A 21,826-nucleotide genomic window follows, 5' to 3' on the forward strand; every position below is an offset into this window, starting at 1 on the left:
GCCCCTGGGCTCAGTCTCCCCCCGTTGCCCACCAGCCCGGGCCGCACTCCGCCGTCCAGCGAGGCCTCACCTGTCTCCAGGAGGAAAATGGATTTTTCCTCCCAGAGCCTTGTTCAGTCGGGACGCGATCAGATTGTTTCTGGAGAGCGGAGGGCGAGCGAATGAGACCTTCAAGGGTGGGTCTGGGTGTCCTGAGATCCGCCGGAGGAAATTGGGGGACTCTTGGCAAGGCTGAGGGGGCTGAGCGGGGCAGGTACAGTCACTGAAGGGTCTTCGTCCCTTTGGCCCCGCGACAGGAGGTGAGGGTGACCCAGGGACCCAGCTCACGGGGCCTCAGTGATGCTTCTCTCGGCCGCCCCTGCCCCCGTCCCTGCAGGCGCCCCACGGCCACACACCCAGACACACCTGTCCTAACGCGCCCGCTGGCTGGATGGCCTCCCTCCCTCCCTCCCTCCCTCCCTCCCTCCCTCCCTCCCTCCCTCTCCTCCTTCCCTGCTTCCTTCCTTCTTCCCTCCTCCCTACCTCTCTCCTTCCCTCCCTCCTTTCTTCCTTCCCTTCTTCCTTCCTTTCTTCGTTCCCTCCCTCCCTCCTTCCCTCCCTCCCTCCTTCCTTCCCTCCTTTCTTCCTTTCTTCCTTCCCTCCCTCCCTTTCTTCCCTCCTTCCCTCCCTCCTTCCCTCCCTTCCGCATATATGCCTGACTTGGAACACCCGTAAAGGTGATTAGAGGCTGCCCCAAAAGCCTCCATCCCTCTCGGAGAGCCTGGCAAGCTACTGAGAGTATCCTGCCTACATGGCAGAGTCTGGCAAGCTCCCCGTGGCGTACTCAATATGCCAAAAACAGTAACAGTGAAGGTCCTCATTCTCTGACCCTGAAAGAGCCCCAATATGCCATCTGACTACACTAGCATGCGACAGGGACGAATGGAGACATTACTGGCACCCGCTCGAGCAAATCGATGAACAACGGGATGATAGTGATAGTGATGGCGAATTTATTATTATTATTATCCTCCTCCTCATCACTATTGTTACTGTAGCTTTGGAACTCACCCAGCGATGCTCAGGGCTGAATCCTGACTCTGTGCTCAGGAATCACTCCTGGCGGTGCTTGGGGGACCCTAGGGGATGCTGGGGATCGAACCCGGGTTGGCTGTGTACAAGGCATGCAAGGCGTGCAAGCCCTCCCAACTATGCTATTGATCAAGTCTTTATGGCAGACACCTCTCTCTCTCTCTCTCTCTCTCTCTCTCTCTCTCTCTCCTTTTCCTTTTGTGCATCATAGTTTGAAGTACAGGATCCAAGAGGTCATATTTGTTCAAGGCATTTTGGCTTTTGGGGTTACCCGGCGATGCACAGGGATTACCCCTAGCTCATGCACTCAGGAATCACTCCTGGGGGTGCTCGGGGGACCCTATGGGATGCTGGGGCTCGAACCCGGGTCGGCCGCATGCCAGGCAAACGCCCTCCCCGCTGGGCTATCGCTCCAGCCCCACACTTGGTATTTTTACCGGGACGGTAAGGCTGGAGTCGTTTTTCAGTTGGGTGGCCGCTTTGGGGTGTGGATGTGACCGCCAAGGCTTCCAGAAGAACCGTGGGGGTTTTCACAGAGGACCCGGCCGGCCGTTGTGAGATGGGACAGATGTGGGGACCTTCCCCGCCATCCCGGGGGACAGCCAGCACACTGCTCTCTGCTTGGCATAAGTAATTGATTCGGGTGCTTTATCAATCATGGCCCAGATGGTGGCCCCTGGGGGAGGGGGGAACGCACGTGCCCCTATGCCCCACCCCTCAGATGAGAGAAAGGTCAAAACCATGTTCTTGGCCAGGAGGGCGGGGCAGGCTGTGTGATCTTCCAGGTGGGTTTCTGGGACCGGGTGGATATTTCCTTAGGGGTCGGGGTCAGTGGGGGTTAGGCCTCTCCTTGCTCTTCAACTGACGCTGCTTTTTTTTTTCTTTTTGGGTCACACCCGGTGATGCTCAGGGTTACTCCTGGCTCTGCACTCAGGAATCACTCCTGGCGGTGCTCGGGGGACCCTAGGGGACGCTGGGAATTGAACCCGGGTCGGCCGCGTGCAAAGCAAATGCCCTCCCCGCTGTGCTATTGCCCAGGTCCCTGGTTCATCACTCCTTATTGATTGATTGATTGATTGCTTTTTGGGTCCCACCGGGAGATGCTCAGGGCTGACTCCTGGCTCTGCACTCAAGAATCACTCCTGGTGGTGCTCAGGGGGACCCTGTGGGATGCTGGGAATCGAACCCAGGTTGGCCGTGTGCAAGGCAAACGCCCTACCTACTGTACTATTGCTCCAGCCCTTTCTTTTTTCTAAAATTATTATTTTTTTAATTTTATAAGGTCACGATCACGACCACGACCATCCTGTTATTCGTCGATTGCCTTGAGCAGGCCCCAGTAACGTCTCCTTCCTCCTAGCCCTGAGATTTTTTTTAAAAAGTGCCATATTCAAGGCTCTTTCAGAGTTAGGAGAATGAGACCCATCATCGTTACTGGTATTTGGCATATTGGGTACGCCACGGAGAGTTTGCCAGACTCTGCCACGTGGGCAGGTTACATTCGGTAGCCTGCCAGTTTGTCCAAAGCAGGAATGGGATAATAAGATGTCATAATAAGATTCGCGGCCGCACGGTTCCGGGAGCTGGGTTTTATAGTTTTATAAATTTATAATTTTATAAGGTAGTTCACAATATTTGATGACATTTAATATTACAACACCAAGCCCACCATCATGATACCTTCCCACCACCCAATTCGGGATGTTTCCATTCCAGACCCCAATCCCTGTCCCAAAGCAGAACCAAAGTGAAATATTTTATATTGTTTGCTATGAAAAACCGCTGAAAATGCTCCAAAAAAATTATCCTTAGAGGAAAGAGTGGGAGGATTGTTCTATTTTTTTTCTTTTTGATCACACCCGGCGATGCACAGGGGTTCCTCCTGGCTCTGCACTCAGGAATTACCCCGGTGGTGCTCAGGGGACCCTGAGATGCTGGGAATCGAACTCGGGTCAGCCACATGCCAGGCAAATGCCCTACCCGCTGTATTACCGCTCCAGCCCCGGATTGTTTTATTTTGACAGGGGCCACTGAGACCTTCTATAAGAGATCATAACATATTGTTAAAGGTTGAACCTTTAGTATCTATATCTGTAATATATACATATATATATATATATATATATATATATATATATATATAAAACCCTCTAAGATTGGTTGCCTACTACTTGAATCCCATCAAATGTGGTGTGTTGCTCTTGGAGTCTGGGTAGGGTGTGAGGTATGAGATGTCCAGGAATAAGTTTCCTCATGGGTGAGGCTTGGCCCGAGTGTGTGGAGAGCGGCCATGAGCCTGGAGACGGTTGGGTTCTGGAGGTTTTTGGCTGCCGGGGCTGGGTCCCTTGGGATGGGGAGGGCTCTGTCTTTCAGATCACCACATAGGAGGTTGGGGGGGGGGCTTCCTGAGGCAAGAATTTCATGTTTTTTTTTTCCCAGGGCGATAGTATAGCAGGGAGGCCGTTCGCCAGGCACACGGCAGAGCCAGGTTCGATCCCTGGCATCCCTTAGGGTCCCCCGAGCACTGCCAGGAATGATTCCTGAGTGCAGAGCCAGGAGTCAACCCTGAGCATCGCCGGGTGGGACCCAAAAAGCAAAAAAAAAAGAATTTTGTGATTTTAGAATTGAGACCTTCAGACCGCACGCGCGTGTGTGTGTGTGTGTGTGTGTGTGTGTGTTGGTTGGGGGGAATGGAGTAGAGGGGACATTTACACACATACATACACACACCCTGTCCTACCCATTGGGGTTCGCCTCGGACCCCGCACGACTGTATATTTCTCCGTGCAGGGCTTAAACAGAGCCACGGAAGGGGGTGTGGGCGCCGTTTGATGCTTTAATTGCTCGTCTGAGCAACCTCACATGTCTGCATCTCTGATCAGACCTCGTGAGTGTACCAGAATGTCACTGGCGGGGTTTGTTGACGTACCCCCCCAGCGGTCTTGCCAATGTGTTTGGAGTTGAGATCGTTCACTTGAAGTTCTCTCCGTTCACTGTATGGAAAGTGACATCATCCTCAAATCACAGTTATGCTGGTGTTTACCATGCACTTACGGTGTGAATACATAGATATGTATTTTCTCTGCCCGTGCTTGTTCGACAGCTGAGGAAATGTTGACTAATGATGGGGAAAAAAAAAGATTTTCTTCTCTTGTTTCTGATACAAATGGAAACGTGATTTTAGAGCTTTCCGTGAAGGCAGATTTGGGTGATAATATTAGGGTGGAGATTCTTTTTTTTAAAATTTTTATTAGTGAAATACCATGAGGTACAGTTGTAGACTTACAAATTTTTGTGCTTGGGTTTCAGTTATACAATGATCCAGTACCCATCCCTCCACCAGTGCCCATTCTCCATCATTTGCATTTTTTAAAAAAATTTTTGTTAGTGAATCACTATGAAGTTCAGTTGTAGATATACAAATTTTTGTGCTTGGGTTTCAATTGTACAATGATCAAACACCCATCCCTCCACCAGTGCCCATTTTTAGGGTGGAGATTCTTTTGAAGTTTTTGTTTTGTTTTGTTTGGGCCACACCCAGCGATGTTCAGGGCTGACTCCTGGCTCTGCACTCAGGGATCACACTCCTGTGGTGTTGGGAGGACCCTATGGGATGCCGGGGATCGAACACGGACCGGCTGGGTGCAAGGGAAGCACCCTCTCCATTGTACTATCATCCTGGTCCCATATGGTGAAAAAATATATATATATATATATATATGGGCTGGAGCGAGAGCATAGTGGGTAGGACATTTGCCTTGCACGCAGCCGACATGGCTGACCCGAGTTCGATTCCTCCGCCCCTCTTGGAGAGCCGGGCAAGCTACCGAGAGTATCTCACCCGCACGGCAAAGCCTGGCAAGCTCCCCGTGATGTATTCGATATGCCAAACACAGTAACAAGTGTCACAATGGAGATGTTACTGGGCCCACTCGAGCAAATTGATGAACAACGGGATAATAGTGAACAGTGAATAGTGATATATATATATGTATATATATATATATATATATATATTGCTTTTTGCGTTATACTCGGAGATGCACAGGGGTTACTCCTGGCTCTGCACTCAGGAATTACTCCTGGCGGTGCTCGGGGAACCCGATAGGATGCCGGGAATCGAACCCTGGTCGGCTGCGTGCAAGACAAATGCCCTCCCCACTGGGTTATTGCTCCAGCCCCATGGTGTAATATTTTTTAAAAGCAAATCCAGAGTAATAAATGAATTTTCCGAATAGCTCAAATTGTGAATATTGAAGTGGGCGAATAGCTCCAAGGACTAGAGCGTGTACTTCTCTTGTGGGGAAGTTCTGTGTTTGATCTCTGGTGGCCTCGTGGCTGGTACCGCCGGAAGTGACCCCTGAGCACTGCTGGGTTGTCCAGATAGATGCTTGGGCAACCCACACCACCCACCTTGGTCAGTTCTCTTCATCCTCCATGAAAAGCTTCTGGGCTGGGTTTGAGTGGTTTTCTCTCTCGGCTGGGACTGGGTCAGGGGGTTCTGACAGGTCCTTGTGGGGTTTTTGGGTTTGAATTTCAGATCCCCAGTTGCGGGGAGACCAGGTCCACACGCGATCATGCAAAAACAAAGGAACTTTATCGCTAGCTCGAGCTAGGGTCCAAGTCTCATCCCACACAGGGGCGTCTTGACGAGGACCCTGAACTCCAAATCACAAGCGGTTTCTATATGGTTCAAAGTTTCAAAGTTGGGGCCGGAGCGATAGCACAGCAGGGAGGGCGTTGGCCTGGCATGCGGCCGACCTGGGTTCGATTCCCGGCATCCCATAGGGTCCCCCGAGCACCGCCAGGAGTGATTCCTGAGTGCAGAGCCAGGAATCAGCCCTGAGCATCGCCGGGTGTGGCCCAAAAGCTGAAATAAAATATTTACTTCCTGGGATCAGAGAGAGATGGTAGCAGCCTGGGTAAGGGTGTTTGCCTGGCACGCAGCCGACCCGGGTTCAATCCCCGGCATCCCATAGGGTTCCCCCAAGCACCGCCAGGAGTGATTCCTGAGCGCAGAGCCAGGAGTCAGCCCTGAGCACCGCTGGGTTCGACCCCAAAAATCAGAAAAAAAAAATCAATGGTCTGTCTGTGTGCGGAGGACCACAGGAGTCAGGATAAGCGCGAGTGAGTTCTGAGCCGGCCAGTCCCGGACTGTGCAGGGCAGGGACCGGGACCCACGTGGACGGGGGCGGAGGACGTGAGGGGAATGGTTTGGACTCGGGGAGCCACGGCACCCCCAACAGCTGCAAATTGATGTTCATCTGCAGATTAGCGTAAGAACAGCCCAATTATGCTAATGAGCACTTCCAGCCCGCTCAGAACAGCCGCCTTCCACTCCCAGCTGCAGCTGGCACGAGCCTGGTGGTCACGCCGGGGCTGCCACCACCGTCGCCTGCATTGCCGCCACCGCCGTGCCGACTCGCGACAGCCGGGCTTTCCCGGTCAGGCCTCGGACGTGCCACGGATGTGCCACGGTTCTGACAGCATTTCACGGCCACGGTCGTTAACAGGTTCGATGCCAAGTGATGTCTTTGTAAAAGAGAAATAGAGGGCGTTGGCCTGGCACACAGCCGACCCGGGTTCGATCCCCGGCATCCCACAGGGTCCCCCGAGCACCGCCAGGAGTGATTTTTGAGTGCAGAGCCAGGAGTCAGCCCTGAGCATCTTCAGGTGTGACTCAAAAAGAAAAAGAATAATAATAATAGTAATCAAAATTCAAAAGTTCCAGGGCTGGAGCGATAGCACAGCGAGGAGGGCGTTTGCCTTAAACACGGCCAACCTGGGTTCAATCCTCGGCATCCCCTAGGGTCCCTCGAGCCCCGCCAGGAGTGATCCCTGAGTGCATGAGCCAGGAGTCAGCCCTTAGCATCACCGGGTGGGACCCAAAAACCAATCAATCAATCAATCAATCAATAAAGAGTGATGAACCAGGGACCTGGGTAATAGCACAACAGGTAGGGCGTTTGCCTGGCATGCAGCCGACCTGGGTTCAATTCCCGGCATCCCATAGGGTCCTCCGAGCACTGCCAGGAGTGATTCCTGAGTGCAGAGCCAGGAGGAACCTCTGTGCATCACCAGGAGTGACAGAGAGAGAGAAAGCAAAAGAGAGAGAAAGGGAAAGAAAAAAAGAAAGAAAGAAAGAAAGAAAGAAAAGAAAGGAAGGAAGGAAGAGGCTGGAGCAATAGTCCAGCAGGTAGGGTGTTGGTCTGGCACACGGCTGATTCGGGTTCGATCCCCGGCATCCCATAGGGTCCCCTGAGCACCGCCAGGAATAAATTCCTGAGTGCAGAGCCAGGGGTAACACCCCTGAGCATCGCTGGTGTGGCCCAAATGCAGAAATAAAATATTTATTTGCTGGGATCAGAGAGAGATAGCACTGCAGGGAGGGTGTTTGCTTGCCTTGCATGTGGCCAACCCGGGTTCAATCCCCGGCATCCCCTAGGGTCCCCCGAGCACCGCCAGGAGTGATTCCTGAGTGCAGAGCCGCTGAGTCGGCCCTGAGCATCACTGGGTGGGACCCAAAAAGCAAATAAATAAATAAAAAATTAACTTACTCCCACAAATGGTTGTTTGGGGCCCACACCTGGGGTGCTCAGAGTTTACTCCTGGCTCTGTACTCAATGATTGCTCTTGGGGGGGTTCGGGGGACCCTCTGTGGTGCCAGGGATCGAACCCGCATCGGCTGCATGCAAGACGAATGCCCTCCCTGCTGTGCTATCACTCTGGCCCGTCAGAAACATTTATTGGATATCAAATGTGAAACTGTTTACAGATCTTTCTTTCTTTCTTTTTTTTTTTTTTTGCTTTTTTGGGTCCCATCCGGTGATGGTCAGGGCTGACTCCTGGGGCTCTGCACTCAGGAATCACTCCTGGCAGTGTTCGGGGGACCCTATGGGATGCCGGGGATCGAACCCGGGTCGGCCGCATGCCAGGCAAACGCCCTCCCCGCTGGGCTCTCGCTCCAGCCCCTGTTTAGAGGTCTTGAGTAAAAGAATTTACTGCTGGGCTCCTGTACCCTTTTCATAAGAAAGAAAAAGAGAAGGAAAGAAAAAGAAAGAAAGAAAGAAAGAAAGAAAGAAAAGAAAGACAGCCACTGTGCTGTCATAATGTCACAGCCATAATCTGCTCCCTTTACACCGACAAACAAGTGCCCCGTTATACTGGAGGCTTCTGGCTCTAACCCTGCTTCCTGCCTGTCCTGAATTGTGCATGTCGGAGAACAGTGACTTCGCCCAAGGTGTCCCCGGAGAGAGAAGGAGGCTGGGTCATGGGGTTTTCTCGGAGAGAGAGAGGCTGTTGTGGGGTCCCAAAAGAGATGGGGGGTTTTCATGGGGTCCCCAGAGAGAAACAGAGGGGAAGAGGCTGGGTCATGGGGTCTCCAGGGGTAGAGGAGGGAGGGAGGGAGGGAGAGAGGGGGGGAGGGAGGGAGGGAGGAGTCTGTCATGGGGTCCAGAGAGAGAGAGAGAGAGAGAGAGAGAGAGAGAGAGAAGGAAGGGGGGACAGCTGGGCCATGAAGTCTCTGGGGAGTAGGGGGTAGAGAGACTGGGTCATGGGGTCCCCAGAGAGGGGGGGGAGAGAGAGGAGAAGAGAGAGGAAGAGAGAGGAGGGGAGAGAGAAAAGAGAGAGGGGGAGAGGGAGAGAGATGGAGGGAAAGGAAGAGAGGGAGAGAGAGGGAGAGGGAGAAAAAGAGGGAGAGAAGAGAAAGGGAGAGAGAGAGGGAAAGAGAGAGAGAGAGACTGGATCATGATCTGGGGAGACTCAGTCATGGGCATCCCTGGGGTGGGCACTGGGTAGTGAGTATCCCTGGATATAGAGGCTGGATATTGTGGGTGTCCCCTGAGAGAGGCTGGGTCGTGGTCCCCAGAGAGGGAGGCCAGGCTAATTGTTATGTGTCCCTGGAGATGGGCTGGATCCTGTGTCAGCTGGAAGTTAGTCTCTTTTTTTTTTCTTTTTGGGTCACACCCGCAGATGCACAGGGGTTCCTCCTGGCTCTGCACTCAGGAATCACTCCTGGTGGTGCTCAGGGGATCCTACGGGATGCTGGGAATCGAACCTGGTTTGGCTGCGTGCAAGGCAAACGCCCTCCCCGCTGTGCTGTCGCTCCAGACCCTGGAAGTTGGTCTCTGTGGTCACTGTGGAGGGTGGGGGGGCAGACATGAATTGCAAGAGTCGGGGAAGGTGTGGAGGGTACTCAGGACAACCATAGGTGGTACCAGGGCCAGAACCAGGTCACCATATGCGATGCCAGCGCCTGACACTCCCCCCCTCCCCCGCCTCTCTCTCCGGGGACACTGACACATTTTCACTGGAGGAAATAAAATGTCAGAAAAGTGGGTGTTAAAGAGGGGGCCGGGAACGAGGTGGGGAGATGTGCATGAGGGCTGCAGGGGGGGGTATGCGTCCTAAAGAAATGCACCCCGCATAATCCCCTGAGCCCAGGAGTGATCCCTGAGTGCAGAGCCAGGAGGCAGCCCTGAGCATTGCTCCCCCCCCCAAAAAAAAAACACGCCATCTCTTTCGATCCCCAGTTCTCTGAGCTTTTTTTTTCTTTTTGGGTCACACCTGGTGATACACGGGGGTTACTCCTGGCTCTGCACTCAGGAATCACTCCTGGCGGTGCTCGGGGGACCCTATGGGATGCTGGGGATCGAACCTGGGTTGGCCGCGTGCAACGCAAACGCTCTCCCTGCTGTGCGATTGCTCCAGCTCCAGTTCTGAGTTTTGAGGAATTGATCCAGACAGAACCCTGTGCTCTTGGGGCTGCGGTCCCAGCTGTTGGCATGGAACCTCCTCCCACTGTCGAGATTGGACACACGTGAGGGCAGTCTGGGCCTCCGTGTGGACGCCGATGTGTGGACTGCCGTGGTTTATAGATGGTCTGGGGGTGAGGGCATTGGGGTGATTTGGGAGATACGCCCTGTGTGAGCAACTGTAACTTGCAGCTGTGCCATCTTGTAGCAGCTTTTAAAAAAACTGACACTTTGTATCACCTTAAAACCAACACTTTGTATCACCTTTAAAACACTGTGATACTTTATATCACCTTTTAAGAAAAAACCCTGACACTTTGTATCACCTTTAAACAATGACACTTTGTATCACCTTTTAAACATAATGACACTTTGTACCACCCTTTAAACACTATGATACTTTGTATCACCTTTTAAAACACTATGATACTTTGGTATAACCTTCAAGACACTGACACTTTGTATCCTTTTGTTTTTTTGCTTTTTGGGTCATACCCAGCCCTGCACAGGGGCTACTCCTGCCTCATGCACTCGGGAATTACTCCTGGCAGTGCTCGGGAGACTCTACGGGATGCTGGGAATCGAACCTGAGTCGGACGCGTGCAAGGCAGATACCCTACCCGCTGTGTTATCGGTCCAGCCCCTGTATCACTTTTTAAACACTGACATTTTTGTATCACCTCTTAAACACTATGACACTTTGTACCACCTTTTAAACACCATGATGCTTTGTATCACCTTATAAACACTATGACACTCTTATTTATTTATTGCTTTTTGGGTCATACCCAGCGATGCACAGGGGTTCCTCCAGGCTCTGCACTCAGGAATTACTCCTGGTGCTCGGGGGACTCTATGGGATGCTGAGAATTGAACCCTGGTCGACCACGTGCAAGGCAACCACCCTCCCTGCTATACTATTGCTCCAGCCCCACATTATGACACTTTGTATCACCTTTTAAACACTGACACTTTGTAGCACTTTTAAAACACCCCATGTTTTGTGTCACTTTTAAAACATGATGCTTTGTATCACCTTTTAAACACTATGACACTTTGTAGCACCTTGAAAAGCCTTTGTGGCTTTGGGTCACTATTTTATAGCTGTCCGCTGGACTGTTTTCTCTTTTGTTCTTCTCTTGTGTTGATCCTGTTTTCACCTTCTGCTCCGTGTGGGCACATAGCTGTTGGGTTCTGACTCTGGTGCCCAGAGCCCTTGTCCGTTTCCTCAGCTCACACCTCTGCCCAGCTCTCTTTGGCGAACTGTTCTGTCTGGACACTGCTTTTGAACATTTTTAATTGGTTTTTTTGAGGTTTGGTTTCCTATTTAGTTTTGGGCAATTCCATTTTTTCCCCCTTGACTCGTAAAAATGTGAATGACAGGATAGGTTCAAACCCTGCTCATTGTAGGGTGCGTTGATCTGAAAATCATTTCCTGAAATGGGAGTGATAGGGTCAGAGGACAGTGGGGAGGGCGTTTGCCTGGCATGTGGCCGACCCAGGTTCAATCTCCCGCTTCCCGTAGGGTCCCCTGAGCACCACATCAGGAGTGATCCCTGAGGGCAGAGCCAGGAGTCAGCCCTAAACATCGCTTGGTGGGACCAAAAGCCAAAACAAAAAGCAAAGAGAGAGAGAGACAGAGAGACAGAGACAGAGAGAGACAGAGAGAACCAGCCTTCTACCTGTCTCCCTTTCCGAGAAAGGTCCCACTGGGCTCCAGTCTCAGCCCTCTGGGCCCGCATTGGCCGAGCGCTTGATTCATCCGCACTGAGAGCTCAGTCAGACCCATGGCTGGTTGCCGAGCCACGTCCATCCAATAGATTTCCAGGCCCCTGCAAGAGGCACTGCATCCGGACGCGCAGCTTTTTCATTATTAAAAAGGTTTGTATTTCACAGAGTCAAATAGCTGCCCGGGGACGCCTGTGACTCAAACGGACTAGACTGGATTTGGGTTGAATGAGTGGAAAAAGTAAAAGGCACTTGATTTTCTGGACAACCAATCTCCCCCCGACACACACACATACACACACCCTCTCGAGCACTCCAGCTGGGGCAGTCAATATCTTGCTTTGTGGTGGCAGGAATTGTGGGCTGCCTTCTGGGCCAACTGGGGCGTAATCCGGTGGTGGGGTTTTGGGAAGTTGTTTTTGTGGTTTTTTTAATTTTATTTTTACAACTACATAGTTACAAGATTGCTCATGATTGGGTTTCTTTTTTATTTATTTACTTATTTATTTTTTAAGTTTTAAATGAATCACCCTGAGATGCAGTTACAGACTTACAAACTTTCATGGTCATGATGCAGTTACAGACTTACAAACTTTCATGATTATGATGCAGTTACAGACTTACAAACTTTCATGATTATGTTCCAGTCAGTGTTCAAGCACCCATCCTTCCACCCTTGCCCATTCTCCACCACCAATGTCCCCAGTATCCCTCCCCCCATGCCACCCCTTCCCACCTCCTGCCCCTGTGGCAGGAACATTCCCTCTCACTCTCTCTGTCCTTTTGGATGTTTTTGATTTGCAGTACAGGTATCAAGAGGGCATCATGTTTGGTCCTTAGTCTACTTTCAGCACATAACATGATTGGGCTTCAGTCATACAGTGTTCCAACACTTGTTATTCCACCAATGAACATTTTCCACCACCAATGTACCCAGTTTCCCTCCTTCTCTTCCCCTTACTCTATGGAAGACACTTTTCTTCTCTCTCTCTCTCTCTCTCTCTCTCTCTCTCTCTCTCTCTCTCTCCCCCGCCCCGTGGACATTATGGTTTGCAATACAGATACTAAAAGGTTATCATGTGTATTCCTTTATCTACTTAGAACACTTAGTTCTTGTCCAGAGTGATCATTTCCAACTTTTACTGTCATACTGGTCCCTGGGTTGTTTTTTGTTTCTTTTTGTTTTGTTTTGCTGCTTTTCCTCCTAAAAGACAGAAGCAGCAGGAGACAGCCCAGTGGGGAGCGCATTTACAAGTTAAGATTCAGTCCTGGCATCCCATAGGGTCCCCCCAGCACCGCCAGGAGTGATCCCTGATCTGCAGAGCCAGGAGTGTCCCCTGAGCATCGCCAGCGATGACCCAGAAATACTTTTTAAAGAAGCATGCGCCACTCACCCAAATCAGAGTCTTGGGCATGGGGGGGGTGTAGGCAGAACTCAGATGGGTCATTGCTTCCCAGAATGCGGGGGTCTCAGAACAAGGGAAGATCTCGTGACCTTGGGGTTCTTTTCACCCCGCTGGGAGGGGGCTCCGGACTCAGTCTGAGTCCCATGGGAACGTATCCTTGTTATGCCCGGAATTCTGGGTTCCCAAATTGCCTCGAGCAGGCCCCAGTAATGTCTCCTTTGTCCTAGCCCTGAGATTCTAAAAAGTGCCACATTCAAGGCTCTTTCAGAGTTAGGAGAATGAGACCCATCATTGTTACTGGTATTCGGCATATTGGGTACGCCACGGGGAGTTTGCCAGACTCTGCCGTGTGGGCAGGTTACATTCGGTGGCCTGCCAGTTTGTCCAAAGTAATAATGAGATACTAAGATGTCGTGTGGACGCATTTGTGTCGCGCGCTTCCGGGAGTTGGGTTTTATAGTCTCTGGGTCTTGGCTGTTGATGGGATTACACGGCGCCAGGGGGCCAGTTGGTGGGTGTGACCCCTGCCTACTGGAATTTGGAGGATCTGGGTGGAGGATGCTCAGCCCCGATCCAAGCAGGCTTGGAGATCTCAGCCCCGAGACCCGCATGCCTTTATTCCTCTGCCGGTACCTTCATGCGTGTGGAGAGTGGTCTCAGCATGGTGGTGGCTGGTTCTGGAGGTCTTCAGCTGCCAGAGCTCTGGTTATTCCAGTATACTGGGGTCAATGATCTCACCCACAGAGGGGTCTCTTGATAGCGACCCCAACTTCACGCAGCGAGCAGTTTATATAGGGTTTGATTACGCAGGCAGTACATGCCTTATTGTTCCAGAAAAATCTTACTTAGTTACCAAATCAAAGGTGTTTTGGAAGTGTCTGGGGTAATAGTGGTCCTCATTTTTTTTTCCCTTTTGGGTCATACCCGGCTATGCACAGGGGTTACTCCTGGCTCTGCACTCAGGAATCACTCCTGGAGGTGCTTGGGAGACCCAATGGGATGCTGGGAATCGAACCCGGGTCAGCCGCGTGCAAGGCAAACGCCCTCCCTGCTGTGCTATCGCTCCAGCCCCACTACTCATTCTTTTAGGGTTAATAAAAAAAACAATTTCTGGGGCATTGTGAGAATTGATGGATTGGCCCATTTGCTGAGCCCAGGAAGGGTTCAGGTTGGCTGGTTACATTGTTTCATTGTTGGGAAACTGAATCTGTTTCAGTCCCAGGAACTGAACCTGAGCCTAGCTGATGTTTCTCATTTCTGCCACCTGTCATGACTGCATCCTGGCTCTGTCTGAGCCTCACAGTTCTCTGTGAAAGGGGGGCATTGGTGCTTTTCTCGGACCACCCCGGCGTTTCTTCTTTTCATGATACAGAAAGGGGCCTTCATGCCCTTAGATTGGGCCCTGGTGCTCGTGTCCAGGTCAACTCGCGTGCCAGGAGCTCGGGCCGGGCTACCTGCCACTCCGATGTCTTCAGTGGTTTCCTGAAGAGAGAAGAAGAGAGGAGAAGTGATTGGCAGGTGCCCAACTCGGATGAGTTTAGGCCTGGAGGGTCTTTTTCAGGGTGGGAGTGCTCCAGGGAGTACTCAGGAGACCTGTGCTCAGACACCCGGATAGTGGTTGCATGCGGGGGCAGTGGGGTACTTCTGGGGACCCCCTGAGATACCTAGGATGGACTCGGGGGCTTCCTGGCGATGTTTGGGGGACCACATGGGCCCGGGGGTTAGACTGGTGTTGGCTGCGTACACGGCAGGTGCTGTAATCCCTGGGGTCTCTCTGGCCCCAAGGAGGGGCTTTTTAAGGAAGGGGTGTCTCAAAACATCCACCACCCTGCAAGCTGCAGAAGTATCTGGAGGAGGCAGATGGCAGGAACAGCAGGATCGAGGCGCTGGCGTTGGTGGGACTCCTTCCTTCCTCTCCTTCTTCTCTCCTACCACCTGGGCTCAGCCGGCCACTTTCTCCCCGCGTCCAGCTTTGTCCTGGACAAACGGAATGGGGTAGCTCCAGAGTCTTGTCAATTTTCCTGGCTCCTCAAACTCCCCGACATCCCAGAAGAGGCAGTTCCTGCCTCTCAAGTCCATGAACTGTGGCCTGTCTTGATGTCACCTAAGAACTGCTTTGGAGGGTGTTTGTCAGCAGAGGGGGGCACAGGGAGCTCAGAGTGGCCACTTGCCCTGGGTCACTTGGCATGCCAGGGGTCAGATCCTGGGCTTCACATGAATCTGATGAGACTGGCATCCGAATAATCTGCTCTGGGCTCTGCAGAGATGCCTCACAAACGCCTATCCTGGGGTAGGGGGCACCTCACTGGGGTGGTGCGCCTCACTGCAGCCTGCAGAACAACTCAGAGAACTTGTATTTCTGCCCACAAGTTCTTCCCATGGGGAATTTCTCTCCCCAACAAGTTCCGTTCCTCTCAGCTCTCGGAAGCTTCCTTGGGCACTGTTGTCAGGAGGCCCCAAGGCCCGGCCCTGGTGGTCAGCTGAGGCAAGCAAGGCCCAGGTCCTGGTGACCCTGAGTTTTCCTTGCTGCACGCAGCTGCTTTAAGTGCTCTTCTGCCAGAAACTCAGTTTCTGGGTCTGTGTCTCCGTGGGACCATTTCTGGGCCTGTGACCCGAGCCGGGCCAAGCTCACTCTCTCCCGGAGCCTCAGTTCTCAGACTCAGAAAGGGGTGGTGGGGCTAATGGTGTCTGAGTGCAGCAGGGCGCGTGGCAGGCTGGGACATGCCCTGTGCTCTTTTTTTTAAAATTTTAACTTTTATATACATATTTTTTATTTTATTATTATTATTGTTGTTATTATTTTGCTTTTTGGGTCACACCCGGTGATGCAAGGGTTCCTCCTGGCTCTGCACTCAGGAGTTACTCCTGGTGGTGCTCAGGGGGACCCTATGGATGCCGGGAATCAAACCCGGGTTGGCCGCGTGCAAGGCCCTACCCACCATGCTATTCCTCCAGCCCCCATGCCCTGTGCTCTTTTAGCATGACCCTCCCATTGCCTCTTCCATCATCATCATCATCATCACCATCATCGCTATCACCATTATCATTGCCATCATCATTAGCATCACCACCATCATCACCATCACCACCATCATCATCACCATCCATCCCCATCATCACCATCATCACCACCATCACATCACCGTTATCACCATCATCACCACCATCATCACCACCACCAGCATCACCACCAGCATCACCATCTCCATCACCATCATCACCATCATCATCAACACACCGTCATCATCACCATCTCTATCCCCATCAACACCGTCATCACTATCATCACCATTATCCACATCACCATCGCCTCATCACCATCAACACCGTCATCACTATCATCACCATCACCATCACCACCATCACATCACCATCACCATAATCACCATCATCATCACCATCATCACCACCATCACATCACCATCACCATCAACACCATCATCCCCATCCCCATCATCACCATCATCATCGACACCATCATCACTATCATCACCATCACCATCACCACCATCACATCACCATCACCATAATCACCATCACATCACCATCAACACCATCGTCCCCATCCCCATCATCACCATCATCATCGACACCATCATCACTATCATCACCATCACCATTATCACCACGATCACCACCATCACATCAAGATCACCATCACATCATCACCACCACCACCGCCGTCATCCCCATCTCTATCCCCATCATCACCATCATCGACACCATCATCACCATTATCACCATCATCACCACCATCACATCACCATCACCATCATCACCACCATCATCGTGACCGCAGCCACCTCTGCCCTTGTCACTGCCACCCTGCTGCTGTCACCTTCAGCACCCGGACTCGAATGACCGGAGCGTCATGGTGGACACATGGCAAACGTTTCCCTGGCTGTGCCTCGTGAGCCACTGGGGGAGAAACCCAGGACCATGGGCAGGAACTTGGCCCTGATGCCCCGAGTCTGGGGGAAGCAGGTCTGAGCCCTCCTCTTCCCTCAGGGAAACCCTGGGGTCAAGGCTTCCCATCACAGCCACAGGGGTCGAGCCTCCCCCCCAGGAAGTGTGAAAGGTGGACTCAGAGGGGGTGGGGTCAGCACTGGGGATGGGGTTCAAAATGATGACTTGGGCCGGAGCCATAGCACCGTGGGGAGGGCGTTTGCCTGGCACGCGGCTGACCCGGGTTCAATTCCTGGCATCTCATAGGGTTCCCCTGAGCACCGTCAGGAGGAACCTCAGCACTGCTGAATGGGCCCCCCAAAAAGCAAAAAAAATGAAGTATGGAGGGAAGTGTGTGTGCATGTGTCTGTGTGTGTAGGAGTGTGTGTGTATACATGTGTGTGTGCATATATAGGCGTGTGGAGGGAGTTGTGCGCTGTGTGTGAGTACGCATGGGCATACAGCCGCCGTAGAGGGAGGCACGCCTGTGTGTGCGTGTGTGCATATGTGCAGGTGTGATTCTGGGGCATGTTGGGGGGTGGGAATCCCATAGCCTGGTGGTGGTGACTGGTAGCAGGAGATGTCCCTGAGGAGCGAGACGGGAGTGAGGGGTTGTTCTCCGGGGCAGGGAGGAGCGAGGTCTGGTTTGGGGGTCTGAGGGCACGGGGACCAGGTTTGGGGGCAGACCTGCAGTGGGGCTGGTGTCACCCCTGGGGGCCTGATGCGTTCTTCCTCCCGGGGATGTGAGACCCAGAATGTGACTGAGTCTACTAGCCTGGGGGACCCCCGCTGAATCACCCCCTCGGCGCCCCCCTGGGAGTTGGCAGCGCCCGGCCTGTCCGAGGGTGGACCGGGCACCCTGACCCTGTGTCTCTGCCCACAGCATCCTGGCCACGGCGGGGACCCACTTCAACACGCACGTGGATCTGAGGACCCTGCGGGCCGTGCGGGTCTTGAGGCCCCTGAAGCTGGTGTCGGGGATCCCCAGTGAGGACCTGTCCATCCGTCTGTCTGTCTGTGTCTGTCTATCCAAGTCTGCCTGCCTGTTTGTCTGCGTGTCTGCCTCTCTGTGTGTCTGTGTCTGCTTGTCTGTCTATCTGTGTCTGTCTGTCTGCTTGCCTGCCTGCCTGCCTGCCTGTCTGTCTTTATCTCTGCGTCTCCGTCTCGTCCCTCTGACCACCCCTCAGCCTCTCTGTCTGTCTCTGTCTCTCTGTCTCTCTGTCTCTCTGTCTCTCTCTCTCTCTCTCTCTCTTTTGCCTGTCCATCTGTCTATCTGTTTGCTCGGGTGCGCCCTCCGTGGGTCAGGAGAATTGGGGAGGAAGAAGCCCCCCCCCCTGCGATGCCCCCCCGCGATGATGAACTATGGGGTTCAGCACGCCCACGCCTCCCGTCCTGTTTAAAAAATTTTAGCAAGGGCCGGAGTGATGGCAACAGCAGGGTGGGCGTTGGCCTGGCATGTGGCCGACCCGGGTTCGATCCCCGGCATCCCATAGGGTCCCCCCGAGCACCGCCAGGAGTGATTCCTTGAGTCAGGAGTCTGCCCTGAGCCTCGCCGGGTGGGACCCCCCAAAAAAAAGCAATAAATAAATAAATAAATAAATAAAACTTCTAGCGGCTTTTAGTTTCGATTTTTTTCTAGATCTTTCTAGAAAGTGCGAAAAGTCGGCCATACCAAGGGGACAGAGGGGGCTCCCCCACCCCCGCCCCCCACATCTCTGGGGGTGGGATGAGAAGGCGGGTTCCCACCGGGGTGGGACAGTTGTAGACCGGGGCTCAGGGCTGGGCCGGGGGGCATTGGGGGAAGGGCCGGGGTCCCTCACAGAGGAGCGCTGACCCCCGCCGGCCCCCGCAGGCCTGCAGATCGTGCTCAAGTCCATCATGAAGGCCATGGTGCCCCTGCTGCAGATCGGCCTCCTCCTCTTCTTCGCCATCCTCATGTTCGCCATCATCGGCCTGGAGTTCTACAGTGGCAAGCTGCACCGCGCCTGCTTCACCAACACTTCCGGTGCGCCCCCCACCCCTCCCCCCGGGACCCCCGACCACAGCTGAGAGCCCCCCATGCCCCCTGCGTGACCCTGGTGTCCCGGTTTGTGTCTGGGGGGTCGCCTTCCAGCCTCCGTCCTCCCCCCATCACTGTGACCCACGCAGAGACCCACCCCTGGGTGTGGGAGGCTGGGGAGGGGGGGCGCGGCGCAGAGACCCCCAGCTCTGGGGCACGTGGGCTCCTTCCAAGCCGAGGAGGGGCATGCAGGGGTGCGTGGGAGGCGCCCGACCGGCCCCTGGTGGCTCCCAGCAGGACTGTGGGGGGACCCGGGGGGCATTTTTCTGTCTTTTCCTCGACTCAAAATTGAGGCTGGGGGAGTACGGAGCTGAGACCCCCACCCTGGGGGGTGCTGTTTTATCGTTGCCCCCCCAAACGAGCAGGAAGCCCCCCAGGGGAGGCTGGAAGGGGGATTCCCCCAGGCGGGGGGCGGGGGGCGCGCTCAGGGGGTGTGGGCGGACCTCCCAGGGCCGTGCTCAGCTGGTGGTCTCCGCTCCCCCCACCCCGCGCCCACAGGGATCCTGGAGGGGTTCGACCCCCCTCACCCCTGCGGCGTGCAGGGCTGCCCTGCGGGCTACGAGTGCCGCGACTGGATCGGGCCCAACGACGGCATCACGCAGTTCGACAACATCCTGTTCGCGGTGCTCACCGTGTTCCAGTGCATCACCATGGAGGGCTGGACCACCGTGCTCTACAACGTGAGTGCGCGCACGCATGTGCGTGCTGTGTGCGGGCGGGGCTGGGGCTGCATTCTCACGCGTGCCAGGCTGCGTGCGTGCGGGGTGGGTCTGCGTGTGAATGTTGTGCGTGTGCATTGCGAGGCTCTGTGCAGGGTTGGATTTGCGTGTGCACGTGTGCGTGTGCACACGTGAGACTGCACGCGTGCGGGGGTGGATCTGCACGTGCATGTGTGCGCGTACGAGGTTGCGCGCGCACACGTGTGCGTGTGCAAGACAGCGTGCAAGGGTGGATTCGCGTGTTCATGTGCGCGTGTGCGTTTGCGAGGCTGTGTGCAGGGGTGGGTCTGCGTGTCCACGTGTGCGTGTGCATGGGCGAGGCTGCGTGTGGAGGTGGGTCTGCGTGTGCCCGTGTGCGTGTGCACACGTGAGACTGCACGCGTGCGGGGGTGGATCTGCACGTGCATGTGTGCGAGTAGGAGGTTGCGTGCACACGTGTGCGTGTGCAAGACAGCGTGCAAGGGTGGATTCGCGTGTTCTTGTGTGCGTATGCATTTGCGAGGCTCTGCAGGGTGGATCTGTATGTGGACGTGTGCACATAAGAGGCTGCGTGTGCATATGTGCATGTGCAAGGCTGTGTGCAGGGGTGGATCTGCGTGTGCACCTGTGCATGTGTATGTGTGAGGCTGCGTGCGTGCGGGGGTGGATCTGCGTGTGCATGTGTGCATGTATGAGGTTGTGTGCGCACGTGTGTATGCAAGACTGCGTGCAAGGGTGGATCCACGTGTTCATGTGTGCATGTGCATTTGCAAGGCTGTGTGCAGGGGTGGATCTGCGTGTGCACATACGAGGCTGTGTGTGCGTGTGTGCATGTGAGGCTGCATGCCTGCGGGGGTGGATCTTCGCGTGTGCGTGTACTCGGGTGGGTCTGTGCGTGCGTGTATGTGTGTTTGCACCTGGGTGTGGGCGTCTGTGCATAGGTGGGTCTGTCTACATGTGTGCGTGAGGGGGTCTCTGCTGACATACGAGCCCACGTGTGCTGTGTGTACGTTGTGTGTCTGCATGCCTGTCATGTCTGCGTGCATCCACATACGTGCACGTCTGTCCGTGTGCTCACGCGTGTGGTTGGAGGCAACTCCTCCCGGAGACGTCCAGTTGCTCTGGGTCCTTCCTCTGTCCCCTGCCGAGGGCGACCCTCCCGCCAGCTGGCTTCCTGCAGCTCTGGGACACGGGTCACACGTCGGGCGTGGCATGGGGGTCCCTGCGGTGCAGATGGGGAGCCGGGACGCCAGCCCTGAGCCCTGTGGGGAGCTGTCACCGCCCCCCCCCACCCCGGCTCCATGCACACACACAGATTTGATGGTTGGGCGGTCAAGGGCGGCCCTGGGCTGTTTCCACTCAGCTCTGCGCTGTCCATGGCCCAGACCCCAGGGGTGCCCCCTTGAGCCTGAATCCCGCCCCAGTCCCCTCTGACCCGGCGTCTTGTGTCTGCTGGCAGAGCCGCAAGGATCCAGAAGGTTCCCATGGGTGGGTGGTTGGGTGGGAGGGTGGGTGTCGGGGGGGGGTCTCTGAGTTCCCAGCAGGGCTGAGGGGGTCGGGATGGGTGCAGGGGGAGGTGGGGGCGGGCTGTGGCCGGGGGACCTGCCCCAGCCTGGTCTGGCTGTCACCTGTCTGTCCCCTCTCCTGTGCCCACCCAGCCCGCCCCATGCCCCGCTTCTTCCCCGAGGTGCCTGATTCCCTGGGACCCTGTTCTGTGGGTGCCAGGGCACCCCCCACTCAGCCGTCCCCTGCACAGCCACCCTGGGGTCACCTTCACTGCCCACCAGGGCACCTGGGAGACCTGTCCAGGGTGGGGACCACTCTTGCCTTCCCCCACGGCCGCCCCCAGACCACTCCCCACCACCCGGCCGAACTGACTCACAGCACGAGTCCCTGGCGACCGTCGATCCAGGGGAGCGAGTGGACCCCCCTGGGTGGGTGGTGGATGGGATGAACAGATGGACAGGGAGGTGCTGCTGCCTTTGGGGGCACAGGGGTGCACACAGCCCCTCCCCGCGCCCCTGCAGTGCTGAGCCAGCCTGCCTCAGCCACTCCCTAACCATTAGGCGGCACTGCCTCTCCCTCTGCCCGCCCCCCCACCCCCGCTGGGGGCTGTTTCTCACAGGGCCCCCCTCCGTTGGGTGGAGGCCACAGGAGGGTACCATG

At 54.7% G+C, this 21,826-nt stretch overlaps 1 protein-coding gene across 1 annotated transcript in view; it reads left to right on the forward strand.

Moving 5' to 3' along the window:
* The window catches only part of CACNA1E (calcium voltage-gated channel subunit alpha1 E), a 179,051-nt gene that overhangs the window by 62,175 nt on the left and 95,050 nt on the right, over positions 1-21,826 (forward strand). The window contains 3 exon segments of the mRNA XM_056108143.1: positions 17,787-17,890; positions 18,756-18,908; positions 19,461-19,646. Of these exon segments, the coding sequence (XP_055964118.1) occupies positions 17,787-17,890; positions 18,756-18,908; positions 19,461-19,646 (443 nt within the window).

The sequence above is a fragment of the Sorex fumeus genome, unplaced genomic scaffold (assembly GCF_029834395.1).
Source record: "Sorex fumeus unplaced genomic scaffold, SorFum_2.1 ptg000195l, whole genome shotgun sequence".
Classification (NCBI taxonomy): Eukaryota; Metazoa; Chordata; class Mammalia; order Eulipotyphla; family Soricidae; genus Sorex; species Sorex fumeus.